Genomic DNA, 26,207 nt, shown 5'->3' on the forward strand with positions numbered 1-26,207 from the left:
GTGTGTGTGTGTGTGAATTATCTTTATTGACTCCCCATCTGTAAACAGGGCAGGAGGGGTGGGAGGGACTGCCTGAGAGAGGGGACAGAAGTGGCAAGAGGGAGGAGGGTCACAAGCAGCAGCTATGATCCTTGCAGCTCTACTCAGAATGACCTGCAGCAGGGCATTCAATGGGGTTTGAATGCCCCCAAGTAGCAAAAGAAACCACAAGGTTGGAAAGCAGGTTCTGTAGCCAATCATAAGGCAAGAATCCCCTTGGGCTGTGGCTCCTGCTCTCCCTCAGCCAATAAAAATATCAGAATGCCCATAGTTTGTCCAATGATCATTGGATCCTTCCTTCCTATCAGAGATGGGGGGACTCATCCTGCCTCCCCCCTCCCGCCCGATTCATTAACCCTTCCCTGCCTCCCAGCTGGAACTCCCTGCTGCTCACTGGTCAGAATGACAGCCCCTTGAGGTTTTCCATGCGGTGAAAACAGTAAGCAAGCACCCCCAGACACAGGCAGATTCAAGTCAGCATGCGTGGGGATGAGTGCCAGGTCAGGGGGGCCCTGACTTGAGTTTTTTTCAGTCTTCTACACATGCGACTCACAAGTTGCCGAGTCACCTAAAATCATGCATTTTTCACGACTTGAGTTCAAGTCACTGAATTCCCAACACTGTCAGATAGGGCTGCAAATGTGCTAAGCTAGATGGAACAAGGATATGACTCAGTATAAGGTAGATTCTTAACTTCCAGCTCACCATGACAGCTAAGCTCTTCTTCATGCAGTTATGTGTAGATAGGACACCCTGCTAGATGCTGGACTCTGCAATCCTATCCTCACTTTCCTGGGAGTAAGCTCCACTGAATGCAATGGGACTTACTTCTGAGCAGATACGCATAGGATTGCACTGTAGGTGACTCAAATTTTACATCATTGATGGGCAGCCCAATCCAGTGCAACTCCCCCAGCATTGATGTACCAATGTTGCAGGGTTCAAGAAAGCAAGACTCAGTACTCAAGGGTGATCGTTTGCAGGCTTTATTTCGTTGCAAGCACCAGGCATCTCATGGGACTACTGTCTCAAAGCATGAGAGTAATTTCCAATGTTAACTGGACCCTTTATACCATTCTGGGTCCTTTGTTTGAAAATCTGAACTTCCCATTGGCTGAAGTTTGACAGCATAGATGGGGCTAACTCTTAATAGGCTACAGATAACTTTAGAGACACCTGATAGGCTTGTTTCAGGTTACAGTTCCCATAAAAGGTAAAATTAAACATATTGAATTACAAAGTTTTCAAGAACCCACAGGGAGTGCTATAATATCATTTTATCCAGTACCGACCCTTACTTGCATCCATCAATCCAATTAGGGGCTTCCTTGACAGGTCTCTGTACCATCCTCATTAAAAAGATGACACAATGTACTTCGACTGGTACGGTTCTCTCTCTCTGCATACCTTTCTCCTATGCTAATGTCAACATAGAAACACTGATGAAGCCTTCCTGCAATGTTAAAGCTTTGGTCTGTTCTTAAGACTTTTCTAAAACCAAGCAGCAAAGGTTGCTTAAGACTTATGGTACTTCTAATGACTACTATGTCCCCATATATGTTGGTTACACTTTAGGGCAAAGACTATTTTACCTGTATGTGCCTATATGTGTCTTTTCCTTTGAAAGCATGGAAGAATAACAGTTTAAAACTACAAACGAACACAGGCACGCTGTCCTTGCTAAGACGGGTATACTTCTGCCAAGTTGGGGCCTATCTGCTCCTTACCTAGCAGTCTTATCTATTTGCATTCCAAGATGTTTAAGCCTAAGCAGCTCTGTGAGAATACAATTTTGCCTCTAAATGAAGTCAAGCAGCTTCTTCTATTCTGTGTTTCTCTATACTTTTGCAGTGTGGCTTTTGCTTTTAAAATGATTCTTTCTTTGCTTATACTTATACTGGGCTATCCAGTGACTTTACAGTCTAGGGCAGGGGTGTCCAAAGGTTTTGGCAGGAGGGCCACATGGTCTCTCTGACAATGTGTCGGGGGGGCCGGGGAAAAAAAGAACTAATTTACATTTAAAATTAGAATAAATTTACATAAGTTTACATAAATGAATATATTAAAGATGGAACTTATATGAATGAATGAAGGCCTTACAGTAGCTCAAGGCCTATAAAAGGCCTTGCACAAAGCAAGGCTGGCCTTTCCTTTACTGCTGCTACTGCATCACAGACATGAAACAACAAGCAGTGGAGGGAACCCTCATCCACAGCTCAAGTGAGACGTCAAACAGTTGCCCTCACACTGAGAGCAGTTGTGTTGGGCCAGTGTGGGCTCCAACAAATCTCTAGAGGGCCAGAGGCTCATTGGAGACTGGGGGCTCCCTGAGGGCCACATTGAGAGGCCTCGAGGGCCGCAAGTGGCCCCAGGGCCAGGGTTTGGGCACCCCTGGTCTAGGGTCAAGGGTCACCGTGCCTCACCAACACAGCACATGATGCATCCCATGGAGGAGTTTTGAGCTTCAGAGCAATATTTTTTCCCTTGCCCAGGGGTAAAACTTTGCTGCTACACTGGGTCTACTTAGACCTGCACCAGCAAGTCCAAGTAGACCCAGGTCTGTGCATTGAGGTTGGGAAGAAGGACAAGATATTGGCAGAGCTGCTGTCCCTGATACTGCTCCCTTCCTGGTCTCAACACCCCCTTCCTATCCCAGTCTGCATCCAGACACTACCCTGTTCCTCCCCTTCTGCCTACCCACCATCCACCCACGCCCACAGCAACTTCCTGCGGCCAGAGCTTCTTTGGAGCCCACTGGCACATGGCTGCATCCGCTTGCAGCAGTAGCCCAGATGCGCAGAATGGCAGGTTGCATTTTGCTGAGCTGCTGGATCACATGTTCAGTGGCTATGGCTGCAATCCTATCCACGCTTACCTAGCAGTAAGGCCCATTGGCTACAATGGTACTTAATTCTGAGTAGACATGCATAGGCTTGGGCTCGAAACAGGACTGGGTCCTAAAACGTAGTGAGATTTTTAAATGTCTGGAAAGACTCAATGCATAGCACCTGTGACATTAATGATGTTGGGGCCACCTTCTTCTCCCCACACCATTTTTGGATTTTTGTTCAGTTCAATTTTTTAAAAAATTTACATCACACCAAACAATGATCATTTTACTGTTTAATTCTTTTAGAAATTGAATAGCTCAGCGCTATACTAAACTGGTGGAATAGCCATGTGCCCCCTTGGAAAAAAAAAAGTAACAGTCACAAGGATACCCTCGTTTCTCCCACCCCCCTTTCTATCATTTTATGTACTGTACATCACTTTTTTAAAGGGTGGTGGTGGTAAAATTCCTGGCAGTAATACCTGGAACTTTTTAGAACTGGTGCCAAGTTCTTGTAGGCCTTAACACATCTCGGAAGCTAAGCAGGGTCAGGCCTGGTTAGTACTTGGATGGGAGACCGCCTGGGAATAGTGGGTGCTGTAGGCTTATACCATAGTCTTTCGAGACTGAAGGTTGCCAACCATGTGCCCTCTCAACACATGGAAGGAGATAACTGCAGCCTGATTTTTTTTTTTTGCTCCTTGATTCCACCTTGATGCAGCCCCAATACCACTCATCTGCCAAAACCTTTGTACACCCCCCCAAGTGTCACATTCCTAGAGGATCTGGGGCAAAGCCTTGCACTGGGTCCCACTGGTGCCCCCCATCCACCCTCCTATGATGCACTGGGTGCTACCACTGATTCTGAGGGTTCGGGGGCCAGATGGGCTCTTTGATGGGCATGGACCCTGTGCTAGTGCCCTTCCTGGTTGACCCTCAACATCATCCCTACCCTGAAAGATCTGGTTGTGTCCTCCTTGAAATATGCTGTTTCACTCCACCACATCTTGCCCCATATCTTGTTATATAGTACCTGGCCATCCCTTGCTGCACAATGCTCCCAAATCTTGCCTCTTCCCTGAAAGGCCCCTGATAGATTCCCTGCCATACCTTGCTGCACTCCCCTCCCCATCATGCGACATCCGCCAGCCTTACTTTGTTATACCCAACTAAGGATGCAATCCTAACCAACTTTCCAGCACTGGCGTAGTTGTGCCAGTGGGGCGCGTGCTGCATCCTGCAGTTGGGGGGCAGTCACCGAGGCCTCCTCAAGGTAAGGCAATGTTTGTTCCTTTACCTCGGAGTTGCATTGTCCTTGGTGCTGGAAAATTGGTTAGGATTGCGCCCTAAAACACTTTGCTATAATCTTATTGGATCATATAATCCTAGAGTTGGAATTCCTAGAGATGGAATCCTAGTCGGAGGCCATCTAGTCCAACCCCTACTCAGTGCAGGTGACCCTTTCTGCCATTTGCTTTAACACCCTCCATCCTATCGTGATCCAGCCTGCTGAAGGCCGGGCCGTTCATCCACCCTGCTAATTCTTGATTCACCCCTTGCCAATTCTGCTATACTCTCCTACCTACTACTGCTCATTAGGTCTGGAGGAAGCTTCTTCAGATAGCATGACTTGCATGACAGCAGGTGAGCCAGCCAGGGCTTTGGTTGCTGTTCAAGAAACTGAGCGTGATCCCCAAGGCAACAACTTCTTTTGACTCCCATTCCTCCTTTTCCTCCTGCTAATTCTTGATATGTGCAAGTCATTCTTTGGGACTGAAATACTTTCTGCAGTCACCGAGCAGGAAGGCCCAAGCCAACAGCGGCATTTTGCAGCATTTCTGATTGATCACAGACCCCAGCTAGGACATGAGATACCCCAGAGATACCCAACAATGTCCAGGCCTGAACTTCTGAACCCAGAATCTGAGGCCACGAATGGGAAACCCATTCTGAAATAAAGTCTTGATTCTGGTTCCTCTCTTATTCAAGCTGTGAAAATACTCTGGCCACATCACCTTAGGGGAAGATCTTTTCTTCTATATGGGGTGGGCTAGTAGAGGTGCAGTGGGTCTCAATATGCGCTTGTGATTTTCCAGCTGTGATTTCTGAATAAACTTGGGAGTTTATTCACCTGAGTTTAAATGGCAACTTTGCACAAGAGGTGCTATCAGTGAAGAATATCACAATGGTCCCTGGTTCTCCCTAAAATAAATGACTGGATCTCCCTAAACCCTGAATTTTCTGAAATGGTTACTTTTAGAAAACAGGAGTCTGATCCTTCCTCAGTCACAACTTCTATGCTGTGGCTGGGAAAGGATCAGGTCCCTGTGTTTTCTTGAAAGCAAAGCTTCCAGCTTGTACCCACCCAATTGCCTCCTGATGCATTTTGTGTCCTTGGCCACACCCTGCATACATGATAGGGAGCAAAGGCCTTCTATTGATTGGGAAGAAGGAATTCTTGTTATTACCTCATGGATATGTGTTAATCCAGAGCAGAGACCTTGTGTGGACACTGAAGCATACCATCTACTGGGGAAATGTAAAACAAAAGACCCATTTTTAAAATCACGTCTCCCAGATTGACTCATTCTGCAGGATTTTCTGGAACACAAATATATGCCCAAGGCTGGCCATGGATTAGAAATGAATTTGAGATGATCCTTGACAAAAGCCAAGAACCTCAATGGTATACGTGTCCCTGGATTCTCCAGGCCCATTAAGAAGACAATTGTGCCTTGTGCCTGGAAGCCCTCTCAGAGCTTCACTCTCATCTCTGCAATGGAGTTGTAGATCTCTTGGGTCATAGGGATGTAGCATTCCTTTGAATCATCCAGGAAGAAAAGGGGGTCGCTGATGACAGCAGGATCGAACCCTTCCTTCACCAGTTGACTTTTGCACTGTTTGAAAGTCTCCGTGATCTCCAGGCTCTCCTGCAGGAGAAACAACATGAGAGTGAATCTCCACCTGTGGATGATTGCCTGGATTTACACCTGGTTGCTAAAACATATGGGATGCAGTGGATCCATGATTGGATCTCCCAACTGTTGGTCTGGAGTCAGGACCTCCTAATCTGTGACTGATGAGGCACATGGGTCCAAGTCTCTCAGGTTGAAAACCCAACTCTATCTTGGACTGTGGAAACAGCTGAGTCTGAAAGGGTACCATGATTCAACATCATCAGTTGACCTTAAAGCACAGGAGCAGTATCTAGCTGGGGCCACTCCCAGTGTGAAACCAGCAAAGCCCTGTCAATTCATGGAGCCAAAGAGGCACCTTCTGGGTGTGACTGTCTACCCCTTCAGGAATTTAAGTTTTGCAACATTAATCCTGACCTGCTTTATCACAGGAGAATCTAACTGGTTCAGGATGTATCTGTGAGCAAGACTTTCTCCTCTCTAAGCAGTTGTGAGCAATGATTTCATGATTCCTGGGTGGAAAACTCAGGCTTTACAACTGGTTTGCTGTGGCACGTTACTGTGTCACAAAAGGTCCGCAGGTGTGCCACAGGAGTTTGAAGGACAGTGGTTGAAAATGGCTGAAAAACCCTTTTGGGTTCTGCAGCAGAGCCAATGGAGGAGGAGGGACAGACAATTCATTACTACAGGCAGTTGCCCTAGAAACAGAGCCACAGAACCAAGGAGAGTCTCCCAGAAGCTGGAAGTGACATCACAAGAGGTGGAGACCATAGATGTCAGTATGCCATGAGAAGGAAAATATTGAAAATAGCTGCCTTGAGCATAACCTGGGAAAGTGGCAGTCTTTTCTGTGCCACAAGGGCCTTACTGTGCCACTCCCCAGCAGCCTCAGGCACTCTATCAGCAACCTACACCACTTCTTCAGTTCAGCAGGTAGAGGTGAAATCGCTATGGAGACCACATATGGTCCTCCAGGGTGTTCAGCTCACTGACACAAAAGCAGAAGAGAGATCAAAATGATGGAGAGATGTCTCACTCGGATGCGGATGAAGCGAGGCATGGCATAGCTTGGCAAGTAATCCTTGGCATGTGAATACAGTTTCCCTCCGTCGAAGGACTGCCCGTCCTTCAGCCGTATGGCTGCCATTCCGATCCTGCCTTCATGCCCTAAAACCAACCAGAATGGAATGAACTGGCTTTATATAGCAAGAAAAGTATTTTGAATCGTGGCCCAAAAACAGCAACAGAATGCCACAGATGGGGTACTAAAGATTATAGTAAACAGCTCATCATTTAGCACGGAACAATGGAGCAGATCCCAGTATCATATATTATTAGTGTTAAAATTATACATCTTACAGTGACTATGACTACAAACAATAATCATATATCTTTGCACAGAAAGTGTGGCACCAGAATGATGGGTTAGGAAAGGTGTTTCTGACCCACCTGGCACCAATACCCCATAAACGTTGACTTCCTGAATAAACTCCAGTGTCGTCAGGGTGGTCTCCACCTCTGTGGTGGCCACATTCTCTCCTTTCCAGCTGTAAAGAGATAGGCATTTATTACCACCACTTGGACATTTTCCTGATTTGGTTTTGGATTGATCCTGAACTGTTCATCATTTGGTTCACCATAATTTGGACTCTCACCCAATTAAAGAAAATGTTGACCTATTAATCATCATTTTTTTTAGTTGACATGCCAATTAATTAAAATGGCATAAGTCTGCCTACTTTTTCAGTTTTAATGCCATAACATGCATCATGTTCTTTTGCATATTTTTAGATTGTGAGCCCTTTTGGGACAGGGAGCCTTCAGTTATTTGATTTTTTTTTTCTGTAAACCGCTTTGGGAACTTTTTGTTAAAAAGCGGTATATAAATAGTTATTATTATTATCATCATCTGGGGAGAGGCCTGTGTGAGAGAGTAGAGGGAATGCCTCTTTGAAGTAGCTATTTCCCTTCTGCAGTATTTTTAAAGTATGAAAAATAATATCCTTTCAAAGAAACATTGTTCCCTGATTCATCAAGGCTCCCTTTCATTGATAAAATGTTCTTTTACTCTGTTAGTCTAATTAATTGCTTCAAGGTTGCTCCCCAAATGATGCTGCTAAACATTTCTGCAAGGCTTCTGAGTGTTCAAAGCATTTCCCAAACATTAATAATTCTCACAACAGCCCTGTTAGGTAGGCCGGTAAGATAGTTCCATATCACAGATGGAGGGGCTGAGGCATAGACATTATGGCTTGCTTAGCAAGTTAAGGGCAGAGGCAATTTTGAGAGAGGGACAACCTAATCTATAGCTCACTATAGCCCAGAGGTTCCCAAACTGGATTGGGGCCCACTGGTGGGTGACAACCTGATTTTTGGTGGGTCACCAAAGGCTGTTGGAAATATCAGATAACTAATTGGCTCAAGACCTGAGGCTTTTACTGTAGCTGCTAATTATCCTGCAAAGAGCTTGGCTCCTGCTGTTTGCAAGATAGCTGCTAATTGCCCTGCAAGGAGCTGAGCTCCTAAAGCTTGCAAGCATGTGTAAATATAGAGAGATAAAGTTTGAAGGCCTTTTTCTGGTGATCATTACTTATAAATAAATACAATATTATTTCTTTCTAGATCTCCTTTTTTAAAAGTTTGGTAAACCTACGTGGGTCCTGATAGAGTATTGTTTTTAAAAGTGGGTCCTGGCACAAAAAGTTTGGGAACCATTACTATAGCCTTTTCCCTAAGCCACTAGGCTACACTAACTGGGTGACCACCAGCAGCCTACATTTGTAAATTCTACCCAGTCTTATTGAATTCAGGTTAATGACTGTACGTATGACAAATATCAAAATACAAACAATAGCTGTTGATGCCCCGCTGGCCTCCACCCCAGCATTCCAATCTCAACGTGGGATGCAGCAGAAACAATATGGTGGTACTGACCGGAATGTATCTCCCAGGCGGTCCTGGAAGTACAGAAAACCTTCATGGTCAACCATCAGGAGGTCACCGCTGTTGAAGTAGCTGTCGCCTTTTTGTAAGACATCTCGGAGAATCTTCTTCTCGGACTTCTGGCGGTTTCCAGCGTAGCCACTGAACGGGGTATGCTCAGTGATCTTGCATACCAGCAAACCCGTCTCACCTGGGAGGCAAAAGGAAAATGAAGCGGAATCATCCAACTCATGCAAAGAGCCAAGGGTAGGTCTGCCACTTCCAATACTTCAAGTGAGACTAGACCAGTTTCAATACATACATGCGCAAATCAGGATGCAGGCTGCCACTGTGATATGATGTCCTTCCCCACGCCCCAAATCAATTTTAGACCCATATGGACAAAAGGCAGCCTGGATGTTCAAGGCATATTATACTCAATAAACAGACTCCCTTTAATGTACTAAAGAGCCTTGAGAATGAGCTCATGTACAGTCAATGCTGCATTGGGATATTGGATCCAAGGCGCTCACTAAAATAAAATAACCCCTGCTAATTGGGTAAGAGGTACTTTTTCAAGTGGGTACTCCTTTTTTTAGCAGGGGGAGAGTAACTGGCCCACCTCACCCCAGCACTGTCTGTTCTAGTGGCTGTCTGCTGGTATTCATTTGCATCTTTTTAGATTGTGAGCCCTTTCGGGACAGGGAGCCATTTAGTTATTTGATTTTTCTCTGTAAACCGCTTTGTGAACTTTTAGTTGAAAAGCGGTATATAAATACTGTTAATAATTAATAATAATAATAATAAAAACCCTCAGCAGATCCCTCGTGATGCAAAATCCAGTCTTCATCTGAACGGTCAGCCTGTTAACTTACCCACTGCCACTGGGATGCAATGCCCTTTCTTGTCCCTCACAGGCTCATCCTGGTCAACACTGTATCGAATCAGTTCAAAACGTGCCAATTTCTGCAGGGAAACAGAGGGAAATGTCTACGTGAGCCCCACAGGGAGAAATGTACAAGGCAGTTGTATGGTACATGGAGGCTTCTGGTGCTTGATAAGCAGCTGCAGCAAAAGCCTTTCCAGCATTAACATAGTGACATATTTGCTCAGCAAGTTGAAAGATTCCAAGGAGGAAGCGAACCACTTTCTTCTGTTCCCTTGAAACATAAGTACGACTAAAAGCCGAGGCCGGGTCTCAGCATCTTCTGCATGACAAACTTAGGACTGTGTTTGTTTTTTAACTAGAAAATAGCAAGAATTTACATAGCTAACATGCCTCTAGCATGTTTCCAGCTCGGTTAGAGAACACACCACAAAATGACGATGAGTCACAGAAACTCAAATGCATGGAGGATGCCATGTTCCTACAATTAGAACACAAGTGTGAGGAGGCCACCATGTGTTCTAGCCTTGAGCTTAAAGGGCAGATTGCTAGCACGGTGAGCATGCTAGAACATGAAAAGTGAATGCGACACTAGCATGCTAAGAGGAGGACAAAACAACTCTCTAGCGCTTCTAGCACTGGTAATTGAAAAAGCAGCCTTAAAATCCATTTTAAGTCTCACCGTTTCCTCCCACCATGGGAACTGCAGTTTGATACAGATCTGAGGATTCACTATTACAGAGCCTTAAGCTCCCTCAGGGAACTACAGTTCCCAGGACCCTCTTGGACAAAGACTGATTCTTAAACAAGTTTGAGTGTGTGAGCTTATGCACATTTACTTGGAGGTCAGTTCCATTGAATACATTAGAGCAGGGGTGCTCAAACTTTCAACTTTAGGGATGCTGGACCTTTAACAAGTGTATAGAAGAGAGAATTGCAGCAGGTGCAACTTGTCATCCCACAAATGACAAGCTGCACCTGCTGAAATTCTCTCTTCTATACACTTCTTAAAGGTCCAGAATCCCTAAAGTTGAAATATACCCCTGCATTAGAGGTATATTTCTGAGTAAACACCCATAGGATTGGGCTGCATTTCAATTTTTGCATCCTAATCCTATGCATATCTGCTCAGAAGTAAATCCCATTGTGTTCAATGTGACCTACTCCCAAGAAAATGCAGCATGGATAGAATTGCAGCCTCAACTGCCTTTTTTCCCTGCCCTTCTGCCAAGGAGCTCAAGGAGGCTTGTTATCTTCACAGCATCCTGTGAGGTAGGGTGGATCCAGGAGGCATTGCAGCTGAGCTGAAATTTGAACCCAGTTCCCTTCAATCAAAGTGCAACACTCCAGCCACAATGCTACAGGTTCTCTAACATGATGCAGATATGCTCAACAGAGGGCATGAAATGAGACTTCCTCCACTGACAAGTAACTGATGGGCAGAGGTGATGAATCATTGTGCAACTTTTACTGGAAAGCAGTTCAAAGTTCAAGACACAGGCTGGCTTGTGGATGTCAGCAGATTTGCAGGGCATTTGCTGTTTTGCTTTGATGTCAGTAGAGAAAAGGTTTCAGTAGCCTTACCCCTGCTAATTGGGTAAGAGGCACTTTTTCAAGTGGGTGCTCCTTTTTTTAGCAGGGGGAGAGTAACTGGCCCACCTCACCCCAACAGTGTCTGTTCTAGTGGCTCTCATGCTGGTATTCATTTGCATCTTTTTAGATTGTGAGCCCTTTTGGGACAGGGAGCCATTTAGTTATTTGATTTTTCTCTGTAAACCGCTTTGTGAACTTTTAGTTGAAAAGCAGTATATAAATACTGTTAATAATTAATAATAATAGAGAAAAGGTTTCAGTAGCCTTGCAATCATCTAACCTGCCCATATCAACATTAGCAGGCATTTTGTTTCTCTGTTTGCAAAGCGACATGTTCCTGACCTGCCACTCAAACAGCGCTCTCAGAGCCGGTCACAATAAACATCATAAAACAACATTAAAACAAGACATCCATACCTTCTATAGCACTGCTGTACACAGTCTTTCATTTATCCCTGTCCTAACTGCAGGGGCGGATCCTGTGTTTGTGTTGGGGGGGCATGAGCACAACCAGCTCCAGAGCCTAGGTCAACCAGGTGGGTAGACCTGGGTTCCTGATTCAACTCATGGCCTCTGTGGCCAAGGTTTGCTGTGCAGGTAGACCTGGGGTCAAGCCTGAACTTGGAGCCCAGATCTACCAGCTGGGTAGACCTGGGCTCCCATTCTAGCCAATCTTGCTGGTGTCCTGCCCAGTGGGTATTCCCCGGGCAGCTGATTTTGCTCCCCAACCTGACAGGCGCCCTTCCCTTCTGGCAGACAGTTTGGGGGGGCACATACCCATGGCCCCCACTTGGATCTTCCCTTGCCTAACTATTTAGGTTGAAACCTTTCAGCAGATTGTCGTACACTTGGGTCTCACTCCCAGGGTTTTAGGTGCTCAGAGTTGTTGGTTCTGAACCCTAGAGCCCTCAAAGATCCCTGTTCGGTAGTACTGCCACCACCCTGTAAGAGCCAGTGCCTCAGTCCAGGGAAACCGAGACCCTCTAGGCTTAACTATATCACTTGTAGGCACTGAGCACTTTCTTTACTTAAAGTCTCAGTCCTCAAGTTTCTAGTCCACAATGAGAATTTTTGGTAGCTTGCTGAACGGCTAGGCAGGATTCTGAACCTTTGTCCCCAACAGACAATGAACCAACATGGTAAAAAGATTTTCTACTTTATTAAATACATAGGGTTACAAAAAGTTACAAAAGGCAGCAAATGCTAGAGGCTTAAAACTTCTAGGAAACATATCAGCATAAAACAACAAAGCTACTGGCTAACTCTATTAATCTCTGACTCTCACCTGGGTCAGCTTCTTTTGTAGATCCTCAGTTACCTAAGAGGCCACATGGTCCTGGTGGGGCAGGATGTGCACCCACCACCTCTCTCACTAGAGACAAGGAACAAAAAACCTGTCCTCCGGAAGTGGGGCTGGAAGCTCCACCTCTCAGCTCTTCCCTCCCCCCCTGGAGATCTACAGCTGCATCCCATCCTTGATGGGCATCTTTCTGGCTGTCTAGGTGCTATATTATCACCATCCATTGAATTGTAAATCCTGGCAGCTAGGACTGCAAGCCCCTTGCAAGCCCCTTCTGGGTTACTGTGGTTCAGGCTTTGCAATGCTACTAGGCCTAAACTGTACATATTCATGACACAGATGAAGCTTTTCCCTTTGCTTCTCCTGATGGCTAGGAAGAAGCTTCACAGACAGAAGGTCTGCTTATTACAGAGCTGTTAAAGACACAGTAGATCAGTGCTTTTTAGTGTGCCGAAAATGGTCCACAAGTGTGCCGCAGGTGTTTGAGGGAGAGTCATTTATTAGTAGGGCTGTTAGGGGATGTGAGCCCCCCACCAGCAGTGTGGTGTGCCTTATCAATTGTCCAAAAAAATTATGAAGTGCCTTGACAATTTTAGTGCATCGTCAGTGTGCAGTTAGATGGAAAAGGTTGAAATTGCTGCAGTAGATCAAAAGGAGGGAGGCTTCTGACCTTCTCCTTATTTGAACATCTCCACAGGTTTTGCATCTCCTAATTACCTGGTCTCAGTTCCGAAACAGAACAGATGTTTTAGGAACTCTCCATTGTTCTGTTTTTTATTTTCAAAATTTATACAGCACACAATGCTTGTGGAGTTTGCCTAGGTGTTCAGTTCCTCCTGTTCAGCTGCATCATTCCCTTACCTACATGATTTGCACATGTTCATTGATAACACACAGCAAGAGAGAGAGAAAAAAAGAAAGTTTGATGTGGTTATATGCAAAATGCTTTTTGTGCAGTTTTACTGAACTGTATGTACATGTGTTTGCGTTGATGAATGTCCGAAAATGAACCTGATGTGACTGTGCACCTTGTTCTGTCAATATTCTTTTTGCGCAATGTTTTACTAATATGCTGGAGGACATTTGTGCAGTCAAGAACTTGATGCAATGATACATATAATCACATCCAAATTGCTTTTCTTGCAGTGTTTTATCGTTGCACATATGTGCAGCTTGTCAACGTGGTGGGGAGCAGAAGGTGCAAAGGAACTGGAGAAACTGAATCCTGCTGCAATTCTGAAGGGTGTCAAAATGGTGCAGCTCAAACATTTCATATCTCTTTATTTATATGGAAAAGGTATATATCTGAGGTGGTGGTGGTGATGATGGGACCATCAGCGTGCATGGCATTTTACAAAGTAGAAGAAAAAGGATCCTTGCCACCTGAAGTTTACAGTCTAAAATCGGACAGAACATCACAAAGGCGGTAACAGGGAGAGGAGGGAGATGGAAGCAAGGAAGAATACGTAACTTCAGTTACGTGCCCTTAGGTTTATTTACAGTAGGGGATGAGGACAACAGGGTTGTGTTAAAAACTTCCAGCAGGAAGTTCTGAAGAGGAATGAGTGGATTTGGGTTGAGCATGTGATGAGGGCAAGACATTTGGAGCTGGAAGCTGGGGTGAGTTTTTAAGGCAAAATCCCTTTCATGTTTAAACAACTGTTTCATAAGACACTATATAATGATTCATAGTCAACACATACTAGAGAATCGTCCAGTTTAACATACATTACCTTATGGAGGAAGCTGGTCCTTCCCACCGCTCCAACTTTGCCTGAGTAGTTAATAAACCCAATATTGCCCTCTGTGGCTCCATAGAATTCATAGATTTGGATGAGCCCAAATCGCTTGAGGAACTGCTTCCAGACTTCCGCCCGCATGCCATTGCCTACTGCCAACCGCACGCTGTGGTCACGGTCATTGTTCTTCTGAAAGACAATATATCAAAGGGGTCCCTAATAACAAAGCATTATTAACACTCACAAGCCTGGTTGCCTGTGGTGAGAAAGCATAAAGAAGCAGAGAACTTTTACAAATCATTTTCGTGCTCTGATAATACTGAGGTTGGATTACTGCAATGTGCTATACACGAGGCTGCCCATGAAGACTGTTCAGAAGCTATGACTGCTTCAGAAGACAGCTGCAATGATATTAACCAGTACAGATAGAAGGAAACCTATCTTGCCAGGATGTTAAAAGCATTCCTCGGTAACAGTTTATTTCATGCCATATCATTCAAAGGAAGCAAACTATGAATCTTGTGAACTATAGTTTGCCTCCAAATTCAAACTGTGGTTCTCCATTCTGATTTGGGGAAGCAATCTAGGCTTAGCTGAAATCAGGAAGCTGAAATCAGTAAGGGAACAGCAACTGGGAAAAGGGGGAAATGGAGAGGACGAAGGAATGTGTGCGAGCTGGAAAAGAAAATCTGCCTTTACTGTTCATTGGGCTTCCCCAGAGGCAGCTGATGAGCCATGGTAGGAACAGGCCATTGGACTAGATGGGTCTTTGGCTTGATCCCACAGGGCTTTTCTCATGTTCTTATCAGCCCTGATGCCAGGTTTTGATTCTATGCCACACTTTATTCCAACTTATTTGCCCTCTACCAATAATTACCTTTGGCGCATTGCACAGGTAGCGCATCATTTCTCCCACATACTGGATCACAGAGATGTGGTATCGCCTGCAGTCATCCCAGAACTGAGAAACAGAGAACTTAGTCCTCAAGGCACATGTGGCCCCTTGTGAATATAAAGAGAGAGAGAGAGAGAGAGAGAGAGAGAGAGAGAGAGAGAGAGAAGATGAGTGGTGTTACATTGGCTGGGTGAGGAGAGATGCAAGAGAAATAAAGCTCATAGTGTGTCCTTGAGTGTTGAGGCAAGCTTAACTTTGCAACTGAAAAATCAGATCACTAGCCACATGAACTCTCACTAGCGACATATGGCCAGGGGAGGCAGAGCCTCACCGGTCACACGCCAATGAAAATAACCTCAGGCACACGCTTATTGTCCATGTTCCACTCAGTTTCTGAGGGATTACACAATCAGAGAGAAGGCTGAGCTCATTGCTGCCACAACTCCCATCTCTCCCTATATAGCACCTGTTACTATACAGGGAGAAACAAGAGGTGTGACAGTGACGAGCTCAGTGTCCCCTTTGATCGTGGCCCATTGTAGGTAATATCCCAGAATGCCTTGCAGCACCACAGCAAGTGCCTCCCCAGCCACTGACCTCCCCAGCCACTGACCTCAGTGGCTCACTGAGCTCTCACTACACTTTTGAAAGGACAAGGTCCCTCACACCCTGGGCAGAAATTGTAGCAGGATTCAAACTAGGAACTACATGGCTGGAGGACACTGCCTGGGTAACACCCAAGCTGCTCTTTTTATTTATTTACTTGCAACACCCAAGCTGCTCTCTATGTTTATTTGCCCTGCTGTTTGTTGTGATTTTGGGATGGTGGTGGTCAATTCAACTGTTGGCATTCTGTGTTCTTCAGCACTCAGCTTGAGCAGTGGTGGCAATGGAGGTGTTTCCAAAGCCAACAGTAGATGATGTGGAATCCCAAAATGTAGGGTTGAACTAGATGTGACATGAAATATGTCTGCCTTTCCATCTTTTTTTTTTCTTTAAATAGCAGCTGGACATGGATCTGGATTCAGATCCATCTGGATCTGAATCAGAACTACAGAGCATGGAGGTCAGAGATACCCATCCTTCTGTTCCTCATCTTCAACCAAAATCATCCCTGAAGCTGTTATTTACCTTCAGGGCTGAAGCTGCTATGGGTGCAAATAGCAGATGGGCAATTATTTTCATGGGTCCCATGGTATGGGGACGACGACAAGATTAAACCTCCTCTTTCCCTCCACGGCATGGTCCTAGTTTCGATCAGAGGCCTCCTTGTTGCTAGTTCTTGTTTGCTTGTAGACAGCTATATTTGACATCACAGCTAGCTGGGTCAGTATTTGTTTCAAAAAAGAAAGAGGGTCATGGAAGGAACTGAGGCTTGCTATGAAATGAATGTGCACACAAAACAGACACACACGTGTGTTTGTGCACACACCCACAATAAACTAAAATTCATCACAATCTCCCTGGGATTTAAATGTCAAGTTCCCAAAACCCATAAGAACATAAGAACAGCCCCACTGGATCAGGCCATAGGCCCATCTAGTCCAGCTTCCTGTATCTCACAGCGGCCCACCAAATGCCCCAGGGAGCACACCAGATAACAAGAGACCTCATCCTGGTGCCCTTCCTTGCATCTGGCATTCTGACATAACCCATTTCTAAAATCAGGAGGTTGCGCATACACATCATGGCTTGTACCCCATAATGGATTTTTCCTCCAGAAACTTGTCCAATCCCCTTTTAAAGGCGTCTAGGCTAGACGCCATCACCACATCCTGTGGTAAGGAGTTCCACAGACCGACCACACGCTGAGTAAAGAAATATTTTCTTTTGTCTGTCCTAACCCGCCCAACACTCAATTTTAGTGGATGTCCCCTGGTTCTGGTATTATGTGAGAGTGTAAAGAGCATCTCCCTATCCACTCTGTCCATCCCCTGCATAATTTTGTATGTCTCAATCATGTCCACCCTCAGGCGTCTCTTTTCTAGGCTGAAGAGGCCCAAACACCGCAGCCTTTCTTCATAAGGAAGGTGCCCCAGCCCCATAATCATCTTAGTCGCTCTCTTTTGCACCTTTTCCATTTCCACTATGTCTTTTTTGAGATGCGGCGACCAGAACTGGACACAATACTCCAGGTGTGGCCTTACCATCGATTTGTACAACGGCATTATAATACTAGCCGTTTTGTTCTCAATACCCTTCCTAATGATCCCAAGCATAGAATTGATCTTCTTCACTGCCGCCGCACATTGGGTCGACACTTTCATCGACCTGTCCACCACCACCCCAAGATCTCTCTCCTGATCTGTCACAGACAGCTCAGAACCCATCAGCCTGTATCTAAAGTTCTGATTTTTTGCCCCAGTGTGCATGACTTTACACTTACTGACACCCAACGTTCTGCATGCAAATTCATAGTCTGAGGTTTTCAGTAGAAATTCTTTTGTCCACTATCATCACCTCCTTCTGCTGGTGCCTCTTTGAAAGCCTGCTATTCCTTCTCTCTCATACTGGCCAGTAAGACACCAAGTGTCTCATCAGGAGAAGAAAGGACCCAACCCTACAAGGAACCACCATCACCCCCTCCAACAGCTGGGGCCCCTTTAAACTTAGATGGTGCCTCTCCTCCCACACCCCACAATGGCCCTGTGAGAGGAAAAGGAGGAGGAATAAGAGGAAGCAAGATACAGTATTATGATTTTTTTGTTGTATTATTGTATGTATGCATGTATGTATGTAGCAATGTATGTTATCATTATCATTGTATTCCTGTACTAAAGTTGATGTGAGCTGCCTTGGATGGGATAAAAATCTCTAGAATAAATAATACTTAACATAAATTCTAGCACCCACAACTATGCATGCATATATACACCAGTTCTTTTTTTTTAAAACTCTCTGTTTCAGCCCAATCCTATGCATATTTACTCAGAAGTAAGTCCTATTATAGTCAATGGGGCTTACTCCCAGGTAAATGTGGCTAGGATTGCAGCCTCTGTGACTGTACTTCCAAAATACTATCCATCAAATATATCAGTATGTCAATTCACCTGTCTGCCTGCCTGCCTGCCTGTCTGCCTGCCTGTGATGTGTGTTTAGACCCTCATGGGCATCTATACATACCAACCTCCAAGCAACCTCCAAGCCCAATGAGAAGAGCAGCTGAGTGGTACAGAGGAAGTGCGATGTAACTGATGTCGTTGGACTGGACCCCGCACAGGCGGAACATGTTGGCAATAACGAAGACTTTCCTCTGGTTGATGACAGCTGCTTTTGGGAGCCCTTGAAGCAGGCAGAGAAAGAGAAGTTGCTCAATTAACAATCACAAGAGACTCTTTTAAGAAAAACAGAAATTGGCAGGTGTCATTTCCCCTTCCCACACATACAACAATATCCACAAGACCATAACTAAATTGCTATGGGTAAACACAGCAGAAACGAGAATTCTGTTTCTATCATATTTTAATGTTAATTTTAAGCAATCGTTGTGCCCTGTTCTTAGGTGCTTAAGAAATGCTAATACTTACCACCATCATCATATTTAGATCAACCTATAGCCCAGCCATTTTCAACCACTGTGCCATGGCCACTGGTGTGCCGCAAGTGGTCCACAGGTGTGCCACAGGAATTTGGGGGAAGGTCATTTATTAGTAGGGCCAATGGGAGATGTGAGCCCCCACTGGCAGCATGGTGTGCCTTGTCAAAAACCTGGTGGTGTGCCTTGACCATTTTAGTGCCTTGTCAGTGTGCCGTGAGATGAAAAAGGTTGAAAATCATTGCTTTAGCCCAGGGGTGCTCACACTTTTTTGGCTCGAGAGCTACTTTGAAACCCAGCAAGGCCGGGAGATCTACCAGAGTTTTTTTTACAATGTTCGCGCCATCATAACATATAACATTTATGTGTACAATGTATGTTGGTGTACCTTGAGCCCCACTGAGTATAACAGGACTTACTCCTGAGTAGACATGCCTAGGATTAGGCTGTGAGGCTGTAATCCTAGCCACACTTACCTGGGAGTAAGCCCCATTGAGTACAATGGGCCTTACTCCTGGCTTTTCCTCCCAGAGGCACCTGAAGGGGGGGTTGGCACTCCGCGATCTACTCATTTTGCCTCGCAATCTACCGGTAGATCGCGATCCACCTATTGAGCACCCCTGCTTTAGCCTATCCTATATAGTCAGTAGAAAGTTAGAAACTCAGTTCATCCCAGAATCTTGCTTATGTGGCAAATAGGACAAAGCTGGCACACTGAATTGCAGGGCACAAATATAGCTCTTCACCAGCTGAGGCCCTATCTGGAGACATATCTAGCCTCAGTTATCCATGCACTGGTTCTGTCCTGGCTTGACTACAGTAGTTTATACTAAAGTGGGGCTACCCTTGAAAACAGTTCGGAAACGTCAACAGCTACAAAATGCAGTCATTAAGTTGCTGGCGGGTGTGAGATACTCTCAGCATATAAGGTCTCATATTCCATCATCTACATGGGCTACTAGTTTGTTTCCAGGCCCAGTTCAAGAGGATGGTCCTCATCTTAAAGCCCTATACAGCCTGGAATACAGTTACTATGAGGACCACTTTTGTTTTTGCATATCTTCCCAGATCTTACGTTTGTCATCTCAGGCCAACCTCCTACACAAGTTTAGTTGACAGGGCTACTAAAGATCTACTTGCTGCCCCAACACTGACTGTTTTCAAGCATGCCTTGAAAATCTTTCTGCTCAGCTTTCTTTTTTCTTTTTTTACTGATTTTAGTGTTCTATTCCTGCTGTTTGTGGTTTTAATTGATGCTCCCGGAGTTCTACCTAACTCCTACTACTGTTTATTTGCTGTGTTTTCTTTTTAATTATCATAGTTCTTGCTTTACCTTGTACGCTGCTTTGTGTAAAATTTAGACTTGTATTCAATAAATAAACTTTTGCTAGCAGGCTGTGCAACTGATGATCAATCTCTATGCATTTAGGTGGAAATACATTGGGAAACAACACAGGTTAATGTCACAATTCTACATGGCCCATGAGGATTGAACCTCATTAACCTAATCTGATGCCTCCCCGTACTGGGTCAGACAGTTGGTCCCTCCAGCCTAGAATGGTATACTCTGATTCACAGTGGCTATTCAAGATTTCTTGTAGGTGTCTTTTCCAGACCTGCTACCTCAAATTCTCTCTCAGTTGAAAATGTTGGGGATTGAACTGGACAGCTTGTTTCTACCACCTGTACTCATCATCCCTGACCTAAGCTATGACATAAGAACATAAGAAGAGCCCTGCTGGATCAGGCCAAAGGCCCACCGTGTCCAGCTTCCTGTATCTCACAGTGGCTCACAAGATGCCTTAGGGAGCATACAAGACAACAAGAGATCTGCATCCTGCACCCTTCCAGAATATTCTGTTCCCCCCCCCCCAGAATATTTGTGTCCTCAGAAAGAGGACAAACAAAAACAGAGTTCTGTTCCTCTCAGCCACCATCCTGAAATTCTTCATCCCCACCTGTCGTCCCAGAGGTGAAAATATACACAGATGTGGATTTGGCAGTAACATGAGCTCTGAAGGAAACTGGCACAGGCTCAGCTGAGCTGGACCTGACATGGCCCATCAAAGCATCCAGACCCTCAGTGGGGGAGTCATCGCTCAGGTAGAAGACTCGTATTCCTTCAGTCTTGAGGGTTGGCAGGATATCCTCAATAGTCGTTTTGAAATCTGGCAGAGAGGAAGAAAGACAAGAGGTAAGGTAATTGACTGAAACTTACTTCCTAACCTTACTTTGCGAATCACATGATTCCGCAAGGTACACCCCCAAACTCCAGGATCAAGAATGATGTGAGTTGATTGTCAACAACCAGCCCATACAGTTCAGTTGGCAGAGGCTGTGTACACTGTACAGACATTTATTTTTGATCTATATCCAGAGGTAATTAGATCTGTCAAACTGCTATCCCCCATGGCCTATCGCCATTCTCTGAGGAAATACAATACTGTGAGTCAGGCAGGGAGAAAACTGCTTAAAGCAACAACACACCCAAATACTCCATTTATACTCCATATACTGTACATAATTGACTCTCCCCAGTACCCATCAAGGCCAAAATCCTAAACACACTTTCCTGAGCGTCAGCCGATCTGCACAAATACTGAACATTTTATGTGTGAACAGAACAGACACATGGATGGTGGTGGCCTCATTCCATCTAGCTTGGTCTTAGGAGGCAGTTCTATAGAAAAGTCACTGTCAGTAGATACATAGCAATGAGCATTTTCTTTTAGCATGTCCCACTGCGGTGGCTCATAAACTGGTTTTGCAGATTTCAGGAGTGCTTGAAGGTGTATCCGAGAAAATGTAGAAAAAAGCCCCCAGAAGCATTACTGCCACTGCTTACAAATACGTGCACAATTTAGTGTGACTGTTGCAGGCACCTATTGGACAGCGCCTGTATCAGGGAGTGTATTCTATAGTCCTTAGCCGTGTGGGTGGCAGAAATCATGAACATATCATTGAGAGAGGTTGTTCTTCCATATGATATAAAGGAGATTTCACATTAGACTACTATTGCATAGCCCTCTCTGGATCCCATCAACCACAATGATGATTTTCCAGCATCACATTTACCATTCTTGGGCAAGATGATTCAATGGGTAGTAGTGTTTCATCGTTGGGCTTTCCTGGCTATCCCTTCCAGTTTGGTTTCAGTGCTGGGAGAATGCTGCTAGACCCCTTGGCCTTTGGCCTATGGAGTCCTGCAGGGTTCCAGCTTGTCCTCCATGCTCTTTCACAGCTACTGGGAGCTGCTGGGAGAGCTTCAGTGGGTGTTTGGAGTGCAGAACACTGAGGACACCTCACTCTACCTCTCATCTGGGACCAGGGAGGCTGTGAATGTTCTGAACTGGTGTTTGGGAGCTGTGAACGACTGAATGTGGGTTATCCAGGCAGGACAGAGGTGCTGTTTGTCAGTAGTTAGTAGGAGGTCTGATTCTGGAGGGGGTTTACCACCTGTTCTGGACACAGTAACACTCTCCTAAAAGAAGCAGGTTTGCAATTTGGACATGCTCCTGGACCTAGCTTTGCCCCTGGAGGATCAGGTGGCCAGTAGCCAGGAGCAAACCAGGTCTAGCTCTTTCTGAAAAAGGCAGATCTGGCTATGATAATCCTGTAGGTGAACAAGACATAATTCAGACATGCCCTTGACCATACCATACTCATTTAGACAAGCCACCCCGCTCTACTTGTGACTGCCCTTGAAGACAGTTCAGAAACTTCTGCTGGTGCCAAATGCAGCAGCCCAGGGGTTTGTGGGTCCGCATTAGTCAGAGCACCTAACACGTGTGCTTTGTGATATGCATTGCCTTCCAGTACATTTCCCACCTCAAGCCAAGGTGTTGGTTAAGACCTATCAAGAGTACATGGCTTGAGTTCAAGATATCCTGGACCCAAGCCATGTATGCTTAATGGGTAATAACTAGGAGTGTTTGAAAATGCTTTTATTTTTTCACAGATTTTGTGATTTGAAAGGCAGATAGCGATGTTTTTTATTCCAAGTTCTTATTTATATTAATTTTAAACACTTTAACCGTGTACTAAGTAGGCGATATAGTGTCAGCAGATGCAGCCACTTTATTATTTCTAAATGGAAAAGTAATCTATTTTAATTTCTGGAAAACATCTTAAACACTAAAATTTGGTGTTTTGTGTTTTTAACAACAAAAACACCTCTAGTAATAACCAACGCCTTGACTTGCACTTGGAAGAGTACTTGGAAGACCATCCTTCATCTCCTTCTGTAACAACCTACTTGCACTCAGCATTCACCATTGACTACTTTACTTTGCATCCCATTGCCATTAGACAGTCCAATGGGCAGTATGGGACTAGGCCTTTACAGTGGCAGCCCTTGTTTCCTTAGGTGTGAAACTGCCAAATTCAGAAGCTGCTGACATTCTGATCTTGTGAATTTCAATCCTATGGAAGCGGGGACAACTGCAATGATGCTTTGTAAACAGAACCTTTCTTCCTCTGCAGTGATGACGAATCTCTCTCTCTCTCTCTGCTTTCAAACTACTAAACTACTCAGCCTCCATTGCCACATCTGTAAAATGGGGGCAATAGTGACGCATCTCACAAACCTACTGCTAGTCAAGGCTGGATCTGTAAAATGCCTCTAGCAGTGCAATCCTATGCATGTCTCCTCAAAATTAAGCCTCACTGAGTAATAGGACTTATTCCCAGGTAAGTGTGTATAGGATTGCAGACTACGTTTGAGATTGTTCTGGGCAGTTACACTTAGGTAGCCTCATGTTCCATGGGGATCTTGATGCATTTTTCCTCCTGCTTTCAACAAACCTCAGCAACACCTGGTGTGCCACCATTCTGCTCTGTCTTGACATGCAAACACTGAAGCACTGAAGTGACCTCATGTGGGGCTGAAATGGTATTAATCCCCAGAGGAAGACACACCCCAGGCGTCAAATAAGGATTCTTCTGTTCTCGAGAGCTGCTGAATTACAGTCATGTTCAGCAGCATTCTTGGGGCCTTTCTCTCTCACTACCTTGTACTGAACACTCTGTTTCCAAACATGGTCCTTCCTTATGCTGACTGAGCAAGTTTGCTGATTCATTTATGGATTGGTGGCCTGCTTTATCAGCTCAGTTGCATTCTCATTGCATTGCAGGACTTTGGATCTTGAAGCCTGCCTGACTGGATTGTTGGTTGAGGCTTCTGGCTTGTTCAGGCTTCTTTAGAGCCCAATCCTAAGCTCTCTAGTGCCAACTGCATGAGGGCAAGACAGGGGTGGGGCTGGCCCAGGAGGGGGGTGGGACCAGCAGAAGCTTCCTGCGCTGGATCCTATGCCCTACGTTGGTCTGCAAAGCCTGACACAGGGCTTTTCTTGTCTGCACCAGCAAAATAGCAGGCGCAGACACAAGTTGTCCATTGCGGGGCCTGAGGAGACCTCTAGTGGCCTCCCTGGTCCCACTGGATACAGCAGTTGCTGGATAGGATTGGGCTGCCTGTGTTCTATCTAGCTTTTTCTTTTAGACCACTGCACTCCCACAAAGGCTTCCCTGGTGCAGAGGCACTTACTGTTCTGCAAGGGAGCCACAACAAAGCACCTTCATTTGCCCTTCCACATCTCCAGCTGCTTCTGCCCAGAAATCCAAGTGCACAGCCTGCTGGGGTGTCGGAGGTTGGAAGTAGTTGCACGCAAGGAGGAATGGGGGCGAACGGAGGCACTTTGTTTGGGCTCCCCTGCGGAACAGTAAGCACCATTTATGTGGGGGAGGGCTCTGAAAAGGTGCCAGATCCGGCCCAAGGAGAGCCATGGACTAGACCTTTAGTGTACTGTGATTGTTATTTTTGAGTTTATGATGCTGTCAATATCAGAACATTTTCATTTTTTGTGTGTCACCTGAAGCACCTTGGAAGTGAAGGATATATGTTTTCTGAAAAAAAATGAATGGTGTATAGGAGGGGAAAAGTCGGCAAATGCAAGATTGTCATGCAGGGATAAGAAAAGAGGTATCTGGTTCAACTCCCTGATCTGAATAACTTTTTAAAATCTTCAGGCATCTCTCCTTCCCATCCAGTAACCCTGCACACATTTATACAGCAATTTCAACTGCTCCCCATGATAGAAAGGTAGCAAGAATGGAGTTCTCAGTCTAACAGCCTGGGGCGCTTAGAATAAGATACCAGTGTGTGCTTCTTAAATCTGGAAATGCCCTTAATTTAGGGTATCTTCTTTGGGCTTGTTTATTTTTGAAGTGTTAAGACCTGTCTTTGTGGAATCTTGGCGCAAACAAGTGGCCAATGAAAATCATACACGATCACTACTACAGAAGAAGAAATTTTAAGCAGAGCAATCTGTTGCATGTTTCCTCAGAAGTACAGTCCCCCTGCAATCATTGAGGCTTGCTCTTGGTTCAGTGTGCCCAAGATTGCAGCTGTAGCTTGCAAGCATTTATGCTGTTTGCTAAACTGAGCTTTGCTATAATGTTCAGAAGATGCAGGGAATTAACTGAGTATTGTCACCTTAAGTAAAATCCAGCCTCCAAAATTTCTCCTCTTCCTTCCCAGTAGGAGAAACCCTGCTACAGGCCCTAATTAGAAGCCCTCCTAGAGAGTTGTAAATAACCCTGTGTAAAGAATACGGTGGGGACTGATGCCAACATGGTGTGAAACCTGAACTATTAATGAAAAGTTCCAACAGAAAGTTCAAAGTTCCAAACAGCAATGTGTTTGTGCAGTGCCAGAGCAGCAAGTGAGGCACAACCTCCCGTGGAAAAGCACCGTACTTGCTAACTCCTGAGGAAACTCTCCTTACACCCACTTTCTTGGGTGTAAGGAGAGCCTCCTCAGGTGTAAGTGGGTAGGGTGGCTGCCGTGCTTTTCAACGAACTACGATGGGGCGGTACTGCCTCACCTGCCACCCCCGCACCGCACCTCCCTGATGGAAAGACAGGATGGGAATAACAACGAAAAAGAGGGAGAAGAATCAGTCGGGACCCCCAAGACTCCTTGCAGTGGGTGGACAAACAAGATTGAGCCTGTATTATAAGCATGGCTGTTACCCCACTACATTTAATAGCCAAGTTTTGCATTTAACAGTATGCTCACCTGGAGTTGTCAGCAGCACTTTGGCCTCACAGGAGCTGAGGACATGCAACAGAGACTTGGAGCGGATGTTATAGTTGACACATGCCATGGGACTGCCGATCTTCTCCAGGCCCATCCAGATCCAGACATAGGCAGGGATGTTCTTCAAGAAGACAGCCACCGTCTCTCCTTCTTTCAATCCCACATGGCCCTTGAGGACTCGAGCCACCTGGCTGCTGAGCTTGTCGATGTCCCGGTAGGAATAGACCTCATCCCCAAAGAGAACCAGGGGCTTCTCGGGGTGCTTCTGGACTTTCTCCAAAAAGACATCCAGAAAGACGAAGGGTGGGCTTCGCTGGAATGATCGCTGGCATTTTAATCCCAAGCGGATGGAGAAGAGTAAGAAAGTCAGGTCCTGCCAGAGATAGGGGAAGAAAACATTGCCCAGGAGGGGCAGAAGGACGAGCAACCCTAGCAGCACTGTGTATAGGTCTGGCAT

The 26,207-nt window shown here is 45.4% G+C and overlaps 1 protein-coding gene across 1 annotated transcript; it reads right to left on the reverse strand.

Moving 5' to 3' along the window:
• Positions 1–5,622: 5,622 nt before the first annotated feature.
• SLC27A5 (solute carrier family 27 member 5) lies at positions 5,623–26,207 on the reverse strand. Its single transcript, XM_066628104.1, has 10 exons — positions 25,730–26,207; positions 20,613–20,822; positions 18,243–18,401; positions 15,102–15,226; positions 14,219–14,413; positions 9,582–9,672; positions 8,719–8,917; positions 7,234–7,331; positions 6,821–6,951; positions 5,623–5,799 (listed from the first exon to the last, which is right to left on the reverse strand). The coding sequence occupies exons 1-10, from the start codon at positions 26,205–26,207 to the stop codon at positions 5,623–5,625; spliced, it is 1,863 nt and encodes a 620-aa protein (XP_066484201.1).

The sequence above is a fragment of the Tiliqua scincoides genome, chromosome 5 (genome assembly GCF_035046505.1).
Source record: "Tiliqua scincoides isolate rTilSci1 chromosome 5, rTilSci1.hap2, whole genome shotgun sequence".
Lineage (NCBI taxonomy): Eukaryota > Metazoa > Chordata > Lepidosauria > Squamata > Scincidae > Tiliqua > Tiliqua scincoides.

Excerpts from the sequence above, each read along its gene's own strand:
- SLC27A5 (XM_066628104.1), bottom strand. The coding sequence starts at position 26,207 with ATGCCAGACCTATACACAGTGCTGCTAGGGTTGCTCGTCCTTCTGCCC. Across the intron at positions 20,823-25,729 it reads AGTGCTGCTGACAACTCCAG|ATTTCAAAACGACTATTGAG; the intron begins GTGAGCATACTG and ends CCTCTCTGCCAG. Across the intron at positions 15,227-18,242 it reads TGGAGGTTGCTTGGAGGTTG|GGGCCACATGTGCCTTGAGG; the intron begins GTATGTATAGAT and ends TATATTCACAAG.